At 40.5% G+C, this 17,405-nt stretch overlaps 1 protein-coding gene across 2 annotated transcripts in view; it reads right to left on the minus strand.

Annotated features, from left to right (window-relative positions):
- The window catches only part of cdh26.S (cadherin 26 S homeolog), a 44,895-nt gene extending 31,303 nt beyond the window's left edge, over positions 1-13,592 (minus strand). Inside the window, exon 1 of one of the 2 annotated variants that reach the window (XM_018238229.2) lies at positions 13,380-13,591. In XM_018238229.2, coding sequence (XP_018093718.1) covers positions 13,380-13,421 — 42 coding nt within the window. In that variant the 5' untranslated portion in view covers positions 13,422-13,591. Of the gene's footprint in view, positions 1-13,379 lie in introns of both variants that reach the window. The other variant, XM_041579183.1, reaches the window with a different exon arrangement.
- Positions 13,593-17,405: the final 3,813 nt, after the last annotated feature.

Below are 17,405 nucleotides of genomic sequence, written 5' to 3' on the forward strand. Positions count from 1 at the left end.
ACGCGCGTTTCACTCGCCAAATGCGAGCTTTGTCAAAGGCGACGATGGTGATTGAAGTTTATCAGAGCACAAGTCACATGATTTGGGGCAGCTGGGAAACTGACAAAATGTCTTGCCCCATGTCAGATTTCAAAATTGAATTTAAAAAAATCTGTTTGCTCTTTTGAGAAATGGATTTCAGTGCAGAATTCTGCTGGAGCAGCACTATTAACTGATTTATTTTGGGGAAAAAATAGTCGAATAGTCGAATTTGAGTTCTTCTATAATAAATTTGAAAATCAATTTAGAATTTTTTTTAAAAAAAAACACGAATCAAATTTGAATAACTCCCTAGTCGAATTTGACAGTTTTGACCATAAAAAAAATTAGAATTTTCAATTTTCAATTCGACCCTTGATAAATCTGCCCCTTAGTGTAAGGACTTTCCTTATTATTTTCAGATCGTGTGGAGTGTCCCGACATCTGTCGTGCCATGCCGATCGGTTGTTCAGTCGATCGGACAGGTTAGAAAATTTCTGTCGGCTGCCGATAATATCTCTGCATGTATTGCCGATCTGACGATATCAGTGCGAGACTGTAACTGGCTTTTGTCGGACATAACTTTCGTACGATTGCTGTGAGGGGCAGAACATCGTCTGATCTGTTCTTTTACTACTTGATTTGATCTGAATGATTAGTGGCAAGTCGGGAGATGGGGAAGGAGGATTCAAACGATCGGATCTTTGCATCCATGGCCAGCTTAATCCTTTGCTTGTCTAATGTGCAGCGGTAGGACAGAGCTCAACCCTGCCTTTAAATGCAATTACCTTGTATGGCCTGTAGGCTTCTGTTAGACAAGCAAAGGATTCACTGCTCTGTATTTGGCTATAGAAGAACAACTGCCACTTACTTGTGATGCTATAACAAGACCCTTTGGCAACATGAGTCATATTAAATCTAATAAAAACAATTAAGGAAGGAATTTATAATTATTATGAGAGAAATCCTATATATATATATATAAGCTTATATCTAAGTAAATAAAAAGAAAGAAAGCAAAGAGAGGGCACTCCCCAGATTCAAGGGCAAGGTCAGCCATGTTGGATCGCTGCCTATAGCAAGGAGCCAGAAAGTACTGACTCAGCAGTGTCACCAACAGTGTAAAAATGATCTAATGGCATTACCAATATTTACACACGGCAGGAGCAAATAAACCCTGCCAGCTGGAACTTGTCACACGCAACAGAAAGAAGCTAAGATTTCACATTCCGGCTCAAGGCTTGTTTATTAAATAATGGGTCCGAGAATTTCCGGAGAAACTGAGACATAAAGGTCAGTTTGAGTCTTGTGAGAAGTTTTTCCTGCCATATTTCAGTATTAATGGGGATCCAGAATAAAAGTATTTAAATATGGCATCCACACAGCTTATAGGAGCACTATACATTCACTTTTCCCTTTGTTTTTATTTTTTTTTAAAGGAGAAGGAAAGCCACGGAGGCATTTTATTACCAATAGATTAGCTGCAATAGTGCAAGCTAGAATGCTATATTTATTCTGTAGAATGTTTTACCATACCTGAGTAAAAAATCTCTAGAAGCTCTCTGTTTGCTTAGGATAGCAGATCTAGTATTAGCTTGTTGTGACATCACTTCCTGCCTGAGTCTCTCCCTGATCACTTAGCTTACTTAGTTTTAACCTTTCCTTCTCCTTTAATTGTAGAAGGGGACTGTATTGTTATATATTGGGAGGGCAAGATGGAGACGCAAGATGGAGACAGTAGAGGAAGATGGAGACAGTAGGGAAAGAAGAGATAATAGGGCAAGATGGAGAGAGTAACACAAGATGGAGAAAGTAAGACAAGATGGGACAGTAGGGCAAGGTGGAGACAGTAGAGGAAGATGGAGAAAGTAGGAAAATAAGGGACAATATGGCAAGATGGAGACAGTAGGGCAAGATGGAGACAGCAGAGCAAGATGGAGACAGTAGGGAAAGAAGAGGCAATAGGGCAAGATGGAGACAGTAGAGCAAGATGGAGACTGCAGAGCAAGATGGAGAAAGTGGGGAAAGAATAGATAATAAGGCAAGATGGAGACAGCAGAGCAATATGGAGAATGTAGGGAAATAAGAAACAATAAGGCAAGATGGAGACAGTAGGGCAAGATGGAGACAGTAAGGTAAGATGGAGACAGTAGGACAAGATGGAGACAATAGAGCAAGATGGCGACATCAGTGTAAGATGGAGACAGTAGAACAAGATGGAGAAAGTAGGGAAAGAAGAGACAATAGGACAAGATTGAGACAGTAGCGCAAGATGGAGACAGTATGCAAGATGGAGAGAGTAAGGCAAGAGAGGACAGTCTGGGAAAACAGAGACAATACGGCAAGAGGGAGACAGTAGGACAAAAATGGACAGTAGAGAAAGCTGGAGAAAAAAGAGCAAGATAGAGCCTGTAGGGCAAGATGGAGACAGCATGACAAGCTGGAGACCATATGGCAAGCTGGAGACATCAGGGCAAGCTGGAGACAGCAGGGCAAGCTGGAAACAGTAGGATAAGATGGAGACAGTAAGACAAGAGGGAGACAGCACAACACGATGGAGACAGCAGGGCAAAATGTAGACAGTAAGACAAGATTGAGTCAGTAAGGCAAAATGGGCATAGTGTAGGATACGTAATTACAGCTGAAGAGCCACAGTCCTACTTTAAATCCTGCCCCTGCAATGTCCCTTGCTCTTTTACTAGTAAAATGGCAAAGTCTTCAGCTCTCCAATCACTGCTGAAGTCCAGCATCCGAAAAACAGCAGAGAGACACATAATGAATATCTGCCCTCTGGGCAGAAGGGTTGACAGATTCACTACAACTCCCAGCACTCTTTGTAAATCAGCAGATGGCTGAAGCCCTTTAGCTTGGGGAACCCAAATGATTGTCTAACACTCTAAGGGTAAGGCCACACTAGGCGATAGCGCAGCGATTTGACTCGCGGCGACTTTACGCCGCGACTTTTAATCCGCAATCGCTGGGGAAACTTTTGCGCTGGCGTCTATGGGGAATCGCGAGCGTAAAAACACACGCGGCGATCTTTTTTCTATTGTCGCTCGAAATCGCGCGATTTCGAGCGACAATAGAAAAAAGATCGCCGCGTGTGTTTTTACGCTCGCAATTCCCCATAGACGCCAGCGCAAAAGTTTCCCCAGCGATTGCGGATTAAAAGTCGCGGCGAAAAGTCGCCGCGAGTCAAATCGCTGCGCTATCGCCTAGTGTGGCCTTACCCTAAGCCCCATGAGCAGGAGAAAGCAGATGAGATAGTAGTACAGAACAATGCAGTGACCCACATTTACTGATTATAAGATAAGGCCCGGGGGTGGGCGGCCCCCTGCACTTACAAGATCACACTAAAGTTTCCATTTTCTTTTCAATCATGTATTGCTGCTCATGACACAGCCGTAACAGAAACCCCTTGGGGCAGGTTTATCAAAGGTTGAATTCATTTTCCCGTGTGAAAAGTTTTTATCCACAGATCGATAATTATTTCACATTAATAAAAATTTAAGACTATTTCCCCCCCCCCTTCCACACAAACACAGGCGACCATATTTATTAAAGCCTTTCACCCCCATTAATTATTGACTACAGGTATGGGATCCGGAAACCCATTATCCAGAAAGCTCCGAATTATGGAAAGGTTGTCTCCAAATTTTTAAAATAGATTTCCTTTTTCAGTGTAATAATAAAACAGTACCTTGTACTTGATCCCAACTAAGATATAATTAATCCTTATTGGAAGCAAAACCAGCCTATTGGGCTTATTTAATATTTACATGTTCCAAATTATGGAAAGATACATCATCCGGAAACCCCCAGGTCCGACCATTCCGGATAACAGGTCCCATAACTGTACAATTTTTACCAACTCATATTATATTCTATGGGCCAAACATCTGCAAATGCGTAATGACTGGAAAAACATGTTTTTCACAATGGGTGCATAGTGGAAACACCCTAAGGGGTTTACTTTTAGTATGTTACAGTGAGCCCATCTAAAAAAACGTATGCTCTGTACATGTATTGTCATTGCTACTTTTGAGGAATCATCTTTCTATTCAGACCCACCCCACTCATATATCAGTCTCCCATTCAAATCAGTTCATGGTTGCTAGGGTAATCTGGGCCCTAGAAACCAGAATGCTGGAATTGTAAACTGGAGAGCTGCTGGGGAAAAAAAGCAGAATAACTCAAAAATCACAAATAATAAAAAATGAAAACCAAATGCAAATTGTCTCAGGATACCACTCTCTATATCAGTGATCCCCAACCAGTGGCTAGTGAGCAACATGTTGCTCTCCGACCCCTTGGATGCTCTCAGTGGCCTTAAGGCAGGTTCGTATTTTTGAGTTCCTGGCTTGAAGGCAAGTCTTAGTTGCATACAAACCATGTGCATTGCCAAACAGAGGCTCCTATAGGGTGCACGCCCACCTAGAAGCTACAAAATAACCAATCACAGCCCATATTTGGCACCCCCAGGAAGATTTTTGTGCGTATGTTGCTCTCAAATCTCCAACCTTTTTATACATTTGAATGTGACAGACTGGTAAAAAGGTTGGGGACCCAAGCTCAAAGGTGAACAACCCCTTTAAATGTATGAGCTCTCAGTGGTGCAACCTTACATCCCTTAACCCAACACTTGTGCCCTGTTTAATAATCTCCTCACTCTCACCGTTTAATCAGAAAGCCTCTAACATGAAAAACACATTATGTATTTTGGTGATAAAACAGCAGGGTCTGACTGGGCCTGGCGGGACCCCGGGAAAAAACCCAGTGGGCCCCAGCCGGTCCAGACCTGCTCCCTGCAACAATAATTTTCAGGTTGCGGCAAAAAAAAACTGTATGCGCACACATGCGCAATCACAGCAAAAAACCATTATCGCATGCACAATCGCAGCACAGTGCACTGCGGCGGGGCAGGGGACCCTGTAGACAGCAGCCGGTCTCCCCAGTCTGACCCTGTAAAACAGGGTGTGTGAGAGTGAGGAGAGGAAACATGCAGAAGCCCGAAAGCTATGGGCAATACCTATACATGTCGTGACTAAGATGCCTGAGGAGAATACCAAAGTATTTAAATAGCCCTTATTAGTTGTGTATCATCCTTATACCGAAGGCAGAGAAATCTCCCCAGCACCTCCCATTGGCTGCAGGCAATATTAACATTATACATTTTTTCTATAGCACCAATATATTCAGCAGTGCTGTACAGAGATTATAGATCATTCCCATCAGTCCCTGCCCTAGCAGAGTTTACAGTCTTTATATACACACACTAGGTTCAGCTTATGAGGCATACGATGGGTGCGTCAATTAACTTCCCCTATATCATTAGCATTAGCTATACTTGTTCTGCTTTTATCTATTATATTACATTTCTACATGGCAATTAATTTACTCGTAGGTGTAGTAGAGTAATGGAAATCCAACGGACCCAACAATCATGACATGCTGCTGATTCTGTGTCACTGAATCATTAACTGAGGCTTGTTCCAAATAATAGCAGTGTTCCAAATAATAATAGCTTGTTCCAAATAATAGCAGTGTGGAGTTCAATTAGTGAGCTCATTCTTTCTGTGAAAAAACAGGTGCCAATTCTGTACCTTATTTAAGGAAGGAAGGAGCAAATGTTTATGTGATGCTGGTTAGGGCAGAAACACATGCTGCTGCTATTTCGGGAGATTAGTCGCCCTGCGACAAATCAATACTTCTTCGGGTGACTAATCTCCCTGAACTGCCTTCCCACTGGATAGAATGTAAATCGCCGGTGGGATGGCACTCAGATTGCTACAGCTTTCTGAAGTCGCCCATAGTTTCCACATGAGGCAACTTCGGACAACGAATCGATCCCACCAGTGATTTACTTTCTAGTCGGCGGGAAGGCAGTTTGGGTAGATTATTAGACGAAAGAAGAAGTGATTTGTCGCTGGGTAATCTCCCGAAATAGCAGCAAGTGTCTCTTAAGCTGGCCATAGATGTAAAGATTTTTAAAAGATCAGATCCTGATCGTGAGACAATGATCTTCGCGGAACGATCGTACGAATTTACCATCAACTAAAAAGACCAATTTGGCAGGAAAACAAAGGGGAGCTGCCTGCTTGGCCCTGCAAACATAGATAGATTGCACTGGGACCGACAAAGATTTTTTGACCTGGCCGATCAATTTCCTGACAGATGTCGGCCGAAAAATCGTAAGATGTACGATCGTTCGAATACCACTAACCGCACGATAATTTCGAAGGATTGGTCGGACTTCCCTAAAATCGGTCGTTCGGCAAGAAGAATCGTCGCGTCTATGGGGACCTTTAGTCAAATCAGCGTACTTTGATTAAAAAGTTGATTAGAGAGGGGAAAACATATAAAGAAGTGTAGAAAATGATAGGCTGCTCAGCTAAAATTATCCCAAATGGTTCAAAATGGCACCAAAATCTGAAAGACGTGGAAGAAAACTACTATTCAATGGATAGAAGAAGAATCAAAATGGCAAAGACTCAATGATCAGCTCCAGGAAGATCAAAGAAGATGTAAAGTTATCTGAGATACTGTTGCAATTAGAAGACGCCAAGCTATCGGCAAGAAGCCATCGCAAAGTCTCATTGTTGAAAAAAAAGACGTGCTGAAGAGCTGACAATTTCCCAAAGAACACATTGACTGGCCTAAAGAGAAATGGCGTCACATTTTGTGGACTAATGAAAGATATTGGGTCTAGGGGCCACAGACACTGAATTCAAGCCACAGTTCAGAGTGAAGCTGGTGGCACAAGCATCATGATATGGGGATGTTTCACAGACTATGGTGTTGGGCCTATTTATCACATACCAGGGATCATGGATCAGTTTCAATACATCAAAATGTTGGATTATACTGAGAGGAAATGCCCTTGAAATGAAGGTTTCAACAAGACAACAAACCCAAACACACCAGTAAACCAGCAACATCTTGGTTCCACACCAACAATATTGACGTTACGGAGTGGCCCAATCCCGGACCTTAATCCAATAGAAAACTTGTGGGGCGACATCAAAAATAATGAGGCAAAAGCAGGAAATGCAGAAGAATTGTGGAATGTAACAGGTTGCTGGAAGTTGGGGGACTCCATGTAACACAGATGTGCAGCAGTTCTCAGAAACACAGATTATACAACTCAATATTAGTTCAGTCATTCAAAGGAAAGCAAAATCAGTTTCCGTTTATACAGTGAATGGGAGTTTATAAAGAAGAATGCAGACACTATTTTTCGGAACAGCCTAATATTCCCTTTTCTTTCCTTTCCGTAAAGGAATAACACAACTCTGCCTTTGTGGTTTGATTTGGAATAGAATGTGCAGTTTTCCCAATGCCTTTGCGTGTATGGAAATAAAAGCGATTATAAGAATTCTGTGCTTTATTCGCTTTTTTAAACACACTGCTGTTCTGAACACAAATGTATTATGAATCATATTTATATGACAGGGAATACAATGGCTGGTTTTATTGTTTACTCTGTTAATAACAGAGACAGAGAGCGAAGTAAGCACTAATCATCCTGTTTACACACTGAACAAAAATGAACCAAAGAAAACACTGTAGTAAATTAAGCTTTAATGGTCCATTTAGTCTTGTGAATGATGTTGCCAGTAAGGTTTATAAGCTTGCGTTGTGTTAAACCAGTTTTGGGAGTAATTATCATTGCACAGGGCTATTTGCAGAGATCCCCATTTAAATCTGCAGTAAGCAACAAAGATAATCCACAGTAATTAAACTTTGAAGAATATCGGTACTCATTACTCTTGACCTGTTTATCTTCTCAGCCCCACGTTTCTATTGTTTCCTCCCTATCGCACACTTTCCCACCCCTCGTCTCTCTTGTTTTGCCAAATATCTATGACTTGGCCCTTTATAGAACTGCACCCTAAGCCCCTGGGTGTTTAGCTTACTGTATAAAGGGATGGGTTGTATCATATGTGCCTGTGGGTGTTTTTGTCTTACACTGTGAATCACAAGCAGTTAGAAACATCAAGATTATTTTAGTATATCTTAGATATCTTTTGATATTTGGGATGCCTTGAGAAAGGTCCTCTTACTGGGACCACAACGTTGGTAACAACCAATAAATAAAGTTCTATGAATGCTCCAATTTTTATTATATGGATACCCATTTCTCAGGGTGCACCTGGGCTATTGATTTTGGTTTGGGAGTGCATAACAATTTTACTAGTTAGATATCAAATAGATATCTCTTCATTCCATTTAAACACCCTTTTTCTTATTTAGGCTACAAAATAAAATGTAATTATGGCACGGTCTATGCTGTCATACATTATTTTTGCATTTCATGTCACTATATAATAAATAAATAAATTATATATATATATATATATATATATATATATATATATATATATATATATGTGTATGTATGTATGTATGTATGTATGTGTATATATATATATATATATATATATATAATGAATACATACTGTGATTGTAAAAATGATGCTGTCACTACAACTGTGATTTACTAAAGGTTACCCTACAGTAGTTTTTATTCAGGAATTATGGGAACAAACCCATTTAATGTCAAAACCTCTGTTAGTTTGAAATATTCACTGTACAGACAGCTCTAGACCAGAAATGTAGCTTTTACCCCATAATCACTCCAATTGGTCTTCAGGGAGAGGGGAAAGTCCACAATAGCTGAGGACCTATGGCCTCTAGGGCAGTCTACTACTTGTTGGGTTATTTCATCATTTATAAAATGATATTATTACTCAACAGGTTCTACTGTCATCCATGTTTGCCAGTTATATATAAGTTATATATAAATATAGTATCTATCTCTGTTTTCTCCTTTATTACCCTACCCTGCTTGCAAAATTAGATCTAATATTTGCTCTTCTAGATAACCCTGAAAGCCCAATATGAAAAGGGATTTGGAGTGAACACATATTTGTTGTCACAGACATTCCTAGAACTATATATATACACTTTTGAAGCAGTAAAATGACCAAAACCCAGCACCCTAACTTGTACACATACTCTTTTGGACCTGGGGAGTATTATATTTGTTTGTGATTTATTCTACATCGACAGTGAGTCCTAATGACTCTTTAAAAATACACATCCCAGACAGCACCTTAGTTACTACCTGTTTTAGCCTATCAATCTGTCAGATTTTCTTGTGTAAATCCATTATCTTCCAGTTTGAAGAATGTATTCTGGTTTTTGATGGCCCTTGAGGGTAGAAAGAAGGTAACCACTGACTGATGTTGGTTTTAAAGCATTTAACTTAAATTATTGGCATGTCTAAACCTTTCCGGTCATTCAACGTGGAGGCAGATATGGAGAGGGAACAGCTTACAGAAAAGGGAGATCGGTAACGATGGCCACGATACATTTTTTAGTTGGGCATTATGACTTATTTTGACCATACTGGGTATATATGTCAGGTCAAGGATCAATTACACCAAACCATCGTGCAATAATGTTGGACAGAGTTGATCTGTCTAAACAACACTTGTTGTGGATGGTGGGTGCATCCAAGGGTCAAAACCAATGAAAAAACACTATTTGGGCATCCCTGGGTAGGGCCTGTCATACATTCAGTCCAGTCACATCGCTTGAAGTGCTGGCCAGCATATGGCCACCTCAAATAAAGAGTGTGTCCAACCTGTAGCTCTCCAGTTAGGTTGTCACCTGACCAGAGGAGAAGTAAGCCTGGTATTTTAGAAAAAGCTCCAGCTCCATGCATGTTGTAAGTTTGTGTTTATTTGAAGCCCAGAGCAAGTGTTTTATCTTCACCCAGTGCAAAAAAACATGTAACACACATAAACTCCAAGGGTGCAAGAAAAGGACAAGTTTTAAAAAACAGCAAATCCCCGTCCCTTAGTCATCCAGCCAAAAGCCAGAAAGTAAAAAATTATTCTTCAGGGTCACCTTTTATCTGAAAACTAAAGTGGACCCTCTTTTATCCCTGACCAAAAGGCCCTTGGGAAGCAAAGGTTTTGAGATCCCCTTTGCCAATCTCCTACAACCTGAAGGCCTCCAAGGGGAAAGAATGCCAAAATAACATCTGAAGAGGTCTCAAGTTATTTGCACTGATGGATGAGACAGCTTTTAGGGGGAGAAGGAGCCTAATGGTCACACATCTCTCCCCTAGATTTATGCAAAGACCCTGGAGAGTATTGCATTAAATCCTTAGAAAAAACACTGGAAAAATTCAAAGTGAGATAAAAATAAATTGATAAAATCATAAAAAGTGGCTGTGTGCAGCCCCAGCGCAAGTGTTGCAAAGGTGCCGAAGTTAAAATGTGCTTGAGCTTTTTGATATACAATCACAGGAGATCATATAGGGCACGCCAGGGGTCCAAGTCCTAATGTAAAAAAATGTTCAGACTTCTTGGCCCCTTGGCCAGAGGATCAACTGCCTCTCCATAGGTGGTTTTCCTCCACACAGTATGTTGCCCAGCCACTTCAACTACACTTAGCCAAAAGGCTGTGAGATATTGAACTGATAAGAACAGATACTACGCTTGATCTTAACCAAAAGGCAGATGCCTGTCAGATGCTGTAGGTGGTAGTACAATAAAAACAAAGAACAACCTCTGAGTAAAATTACTTTGCTTGGGTGGCTGCACAAGGTCACACTGGGCGATTGGGGGAGATTTAGTCGCCTGGCATCTAATCGCCTCTTCTTTGGGGCGACTAATCTCCAGAACTGCTTCTCCCTGTCTTCCACCTGTTAGAATGAGAAATCGCCTGCAGCATGGCACTCGCGTTACTTCGTTTTCCGAAGTTGCCTCACAAGGAAACTTCGGGCGACTTCAGAAGGCAGGGCGAAGGCAGGGGAGGCAGTTTGGGGAGATTAGTCACCTGAAGAAGAGAGATTTGTCGCCGGGCACTAATCTCCCTGAATCTGCCTGTGTGCCCTGACCCTTAACCTGCTAGAGGCTCTGTTTGGCAATATGCTTTTCATGCAACAAAAACTTTGAAAACAAGTCAGTAATTCAAAAACAGACACCTGCTTTCATGCCACTGGGAGCAACATTCCTGGTTGGCGATCACTGGTAATAAACGAATAACACATCAAAGCAAACCTCATATGTTGTTTAGGTTTATAGCTCTAATGACCAGAGCCTTTTGTAGTCACTATTCTGTTTGCGATATACTCCTTTCATATACCATGTTTACTCATAGCCTGTACATAGACATACCATAAACCAAGGCAGGGACAACCTGTTTAGATAGATACCATAAAACTACTTCAGCATAGGTATTCTGCAATAAAGTGTGTTTTCAGAAGTAGGTAAAGGTGCAGGTATGGGGCTCTAGACCACCAGCTTATAGGTACAGAAGAAATCATAATAAAATAGAACATGTGGTATATTTAAGCTGACAGAGAAGTGCACCCTGGCACCTCCCATTCAATTAAAAAGTAAACAGTAGCAGTAAAGAGATGATTAAATATAACAATATACATTTATTACCAATATTAACTTTGCTTTTATGAATGCAGGTCATAATGGGACAACATAACTAAAAGTAGACCTTGCATTAGTAAAGTATGGACACTCCTGCTCTAACAGGTTCGGCATTGGAAAATCAGTACAGCAACTGCTGCAAAACATGGTTTAAATACAATAAATGAATTGCAATAAATCAGTACTGTTCCTTTTAGGGTAAGGGCACACGCTAAGATGTAATCTCCCCGAAAAGCCTTCCCGTTGGCTAGAATCTAAATCTCCGGCAGGATGGCACTCGGAGCTCTTCGTTTTCCGAAGTTGACTGAAGTTGCCTCAGAAGGAAACTTCAGCGACTTCGGAAAACGAAGCACTCCGAGTGCCATCCCGCCGGAGATTTCGATTCTAGCTTGGAGATTAGTGGCCGGAAGAAGAGGCGATTTGTCACCAGGCGACTAAATCTCCCCAAATCTTGGCATATGCCCTTACCCTTAAGCATGGGTCCCCAACCTTTTTCACCTGTGAGCAACATTCAGATGTAAAAAAATTTGGGGAGCAACACAAGCATGAAAAATGTTCCTGGGTGGTGCCAAATAAGGGCTGTGATTGGCTACTGGTTGGTAGACTACAGGAGACTCAGTTTGGCAGTACATCTGTTTTTTCTGTAAAACTTGCCTTCAAGCCAGGAATTCAAAAATAAACACCTGCCCTAGCATTTGACTATTTGACCATTTGACCATTTGCCTTAAAGCTGATTCTCCTCCCCCCAACTGATACCTAGGGCTCATATTTGTCCATTAGTGTTATCCATCCATATCTGTGTTCTCTTGATTTACTTTATGTTTAAGACCGCATAGCCTTTTTAGAAATGTTAGACCTTATCACGCCCCCCAGAGTTATTGATACCCCTTATCTGCATGGATAGAGCCTTATCAAACAAAGGGAGACAAGAAAGGCAATTTCTATTTGCAGTAAATTCAGAGGTGGGTTATTTTCATAATCCTTCCCTGAGGGTTTTCTTTCACACAACCCAAAACAGCTTGGATCTTTCTCATAAATCAACATGTCACATTGGGTATGACAGGCGATAACATGCAATATGTTTAAAACATATAATATAATCTCCAACCACCTAAAATACTTAGAGGTGATGAAAGAGAATGGAGGCGTGATGGTAGGATCCCATACATTACATTTATATTATATTCTGCCATAAAGTGTCTTTTCTAAAACAAACTGATACTATATACAGTATATATGATTTTGGATCTGGTGCTCCTCTAGATACCTCTTTCGGTATATTTTAATTCAATTCAATTGCCTTAGTAATGCCGTGTGAACTTCATGTTTCTGATCAGAAAAGCTTGGAGCCTGGATGAATTTGTATTGACCCCTTTTTGAAAAAACAATGGGAACTCAGTAACAGCAAAAGTGACCATTCTTGTGGGTTTGCTCTACTGATCAGAACCAGACTAGAACACTGGGGAGAAAGAGATACTGCAAGTTGATCTACTGTATGTACTTTAAATGTACTATAAAGTTTTATAGAGAGTATTAAAGGTGCAATGGGGTCCAAACGCCCTGGACCCTGCATACGTATTATGGAAGGATGATGGATAGATAAATACATTATACGATTATGCGGCCACCACATTGTGCTATACCATTACTACACAGTCCAGCACCAAATGTGGCATCTTTCCACGAAAATCCTTGACTGTGGCTAATTTAGAGGAATATTTTTAAAAAACAAATTCACAGCATCTCCAGCTAGGCAGGAATTGTGTATATGAACTACAAGTATACAGCATTCTTATCTTTACTTTTCTTATCGTAAACGTTCAACGGAACAGTCGGACTGGGATGCTGGGAGTTACAGATCCTTGTTGTACAGAGCAGGCATGAATAAGCTTTATTACTTACCATAAGCAGAAGCAGGAGAGGTAGCAAACAGATAAGCTTCATGTTGCTGCAGACAAGGATACCCAGGTAGGAATGCACTAGACCAAGCAATTCCTGCAAGAGAGGAAGAAGTCACTGCCTGAAGCCTGCCGATATCTGTCTGCAGTTTGTTCCACTTTCATGTGTATCAACCACCCCTCCAGCCATTCATTGAGACCAGTCCAACCTGCTCCTACACCCTCCCTCTGTCCCACCCACGTTAATCCCTCAGTCGGCCTATACTGAATCCCCTCCAGTCAAAAGCCAGCTCATCCCCTTGGTTCTGTACACCTGAGTTTCAGAAAGCTTCATAAATACATAAATATCTGACAGTGTGTGCGACACACCTAGATTTGCTGTGTTTGCAGACAAGTAACAGTCCTTTAACTCCTTCTCTTCCTATTGCTGGCATTCCTCCATATTTAGCAGCACTGCTGCTCCCTATGAAAAGAAATGTGTGGGGGTGGGAATGCAATAAGCTAGGGGACAAAGTGCAGCAGGGTCATTTAAGCTGGATGAATGATCAAGGGTCAAAGCCCAGAGGGTATTTTGGTATACATTATCATTCTCTGCATTGCATGTATGTCTGCACATGCTGTGTACCCTGTCTACTAATAATATATATAGAGGATAATGTACCCCCTACTGCCATGGAGAAGTTCTGTGACCATATACCGATCAGTATGACTCATGTTTTATAAAGGATAATGTACCCCCTACTGTAAATGATAAGGATATTAGAAGTCACAAGTTCTGTGACCATATAAAGGCACAAGGCTGTACACTTATAACTCCTGTAGAGTTATACAGGGAACTCTGAATATCACTTGTGTATTATAAGGGATAATATACCCCCTACTGTAAATGATAAGGATATTAGTAGTCACTGAGGGGTTCTGTGACCATATAAAGGCAGAAGGATGCAGGCTGAGTTATACAGGGAATTCTGAGTATCATTTATATATTATAAGGCATAATGTTCCCCCTACTGTAAGTGATAAGGATATTAGTTGTCACTGAGGGGTTCTGTGACCATATAAAGGCACAAGGATGCAGGCTGAGTTATACAGGGTATTCTGAGTATCATGTATGTATTATAAGGGATAATGTGCCCCATACTGTAAATAATAAGGATATTAGAAGTCACTGAGGGGCTCTGTGACCATATAAAGGCACAAGGCTGCAGGCTGAGTTATACAGGGAACTCAGAGTATCACTCATGCATTACAAGGGATTATGTAACCCTACTGTAAATTATAAGGATATTAGAAGTCACTGAGGGGTTCTGGGACCATATAAAGGCACAAGGCTGCAGGCTGAGTTATACAGGGAACTCTGAGTATCACTCATGTATTATAAGGGGTAATGTACCCCCTACTGTAAGTGATAAGGATATTAGTTGTCACTGAGGAGTTCTGTGACCATATAAAGGCACAAGGCTGCAGGCTCTGTTATACAGGGAACTTTGAGCATCACTCATGCATTATAAGATATAATGTACCCCCACTGTAAATGATAAGGATATTAGAAGTCACTGAGGGGTTGTTCTGTGACCATATAAAGGCACAAGGCTGCAGGCTGAGTTATACAGGGAGTATGTCACTTCCGCCTACTTTAGTTTCTCAAAGCTTTAAGTTGGCCATAGATGTATCTTTAAAAGATCTTTTCATTATTGTGAGACCACGATTATCTAAAAACAATCTCTTAAATGTATGATTTGTCCATCAACTAAAAAGACCATTTCAGGTGATATTGCCAGGAAAACTGAGGGGAGCTGCCTGCTTTGCCCTGCAAACATTGATAGATTGCACTGGGACCGATAATTTTTTTTTAACCTGGCCGATCAATTTTCTGACAGATGTCGAACGAAAAATCGTAAGATGTACGATAGTTTCGATGCCCACTAACTTCACGATAATTTGACGGGTTGGTTTGATTTCGCTAAATCAGCCGTTCACCAAAGAAAAATCTTTGCGTCTATGGGGACCTTTAGACTCAGACTTGGAGCATGAGCATAAATCTAATAGGGCCAAACAATTGATTTACAATGAAGGGGATACGAAAAGTTGGAGCAAGGACTGCATCAATGAGCCAATGCAGTTCTTGATCTGACCGAAAAATCAAGCCTGCCCAATCAACACCTGGGTGATTTTTGGCCAAATATCGATTGGGGAGTCCTGCCAGAGGACCACATTTATGGGCAGATAAACTATCGAATCAGTGTATAAAGGACTCAAATCAGCAGCTTTAAACGGGCCGTGTACCTTTATCTATGGCCACACCTGCCCTTTAATATTTAACTAAAATTTTCCATTTCATGCCTAGCATTATTCTTATTATACTTTATTTATACAGCATCAGCAGATTCTGCAGCCATATATATCATACACTTCACAGGACAGCAACATTCCCTGAATCACGGCATCTGCATTTTCGCCAAATGTCCCCAAACAGAAATAACATTACTGTTAATATTATTGTCTACTTTACCCACATGTATTGTCTTTTGTTATAAGACACTTAGCATGAGAGACTCTCTGCAGTGTCCTTTGTGATGATTATGGCACATGGGGTGATCCAGGGAGTTTTGTAAGCCAGGCTATTTACAAATCCAGCAACAGAGCAGAACAAACACAGAGCAACAAACAAAACATTGAAAACCAGGATTTTTTAATATATATATATATATATATATATATATATATATATATATATATATATATATATATATATATATATATATATATATATATATATATATATATATATATATATATATATATATATATATACACACACACACAGTCTTGATGATCCACACTCCTCTTGGCAATTCCTCTCATCCACCCGGGTGCTGATCCTGGGAAATAGTAGATACAAACGGAAAATAGTAGCGCACTCCTGGGATTTCTTCGATAAAAAATTGGTTTATTTATTCATCATTACAGTAATCAACGTTTCGGCTCGTGTCCAGATCCAGAGCCTTTATCAAGATCTTGATCAAAATCCCAGGAGTGCGCTACTATTTTCCGTTTGTGTGTATATATATATATATATTATAGTGCAAATACTAATACTTTTTAGTTGTAAATGACCCTTTAGGGCAGAGACATGCGGTCAGGTTCGGGGAGAATCAGTTCTGTACTTACTGTCATATATCTTTGAATTTTATAGGCAATTTGGTTTCTACTTAGAATACAAAACTAGCCCCTATTGGTCTCTGCTTACAAGCTAGTCCAATTAGAATTCAGAAATAGCCTTATCCATGCGGCAGTCGCAAACGTGCATGCCTGCAGTTTACTAACTACAGTACCTTATCTATAGGCCTGTCTAATTTAATGGCTCGGCTTAGAGTCCTGCGCGGAACCAATTTTTGAAACCCGAACCGGACCTGCAACCCGCACCTTTACCCGTTACCCGACCTGCAAGTGCTGTATCTGCAAACAGCTGACCAAGAAACAGTTCTGTCATTGTAAACCGAAAGTGACATCATTAGAAGTAGGCATGATCAGAAAAACATTTTTAAAACATACGTAAAGGAGTAAAACTGGCTATTGAGAAGACCCGCAACCTGAAAATTCTACCCGATACCAACAGGTTACCCGTTTTTTTGCGGATAACCCTCGGGTAACTGATCCGCTACAGAATTCTACTCAACAGAGCAGAACAAACACAGAGCAACAAACAAAACACTGAAAACCAGGATTTTTATATATACATATATATATATATATATATATATATATATATATATATATATATATATATATATATATATATATATATATATATATATATATATATATATACCTGTATAATTAATTATAGTGCAAATACTAATACTTTTTAGTTGTTAATAACCCTTTCGGGCAGAGACATGGGGTCAGATTCGAGGAGATTAGTCAGCCGGCGAAAAATCTCCTGTTCTTCAGGGCGATTAATCTCCCCGAACTGCCTTCCCCTTCCCTCACGCCAGTTAGAATGTAAATTGCTGGCGGGATGGCAATT

The sequence above is a fragment of the Xenopus laevis genome, chromosome 9_10S, assembly GCF_017654675.1.
Source record: "Xenopus laevis strain J_2021 chromosome 9_10S, Xenopus_laevis_v10.1, whole genome shotgun sequence".
In the NCBI taxonomy this organism is placed as follows: Eukaryota; Metazoa; Chordata; class Amphibia; order Anura; family Pipidae; genus Xenopus; species Xenopus laevis.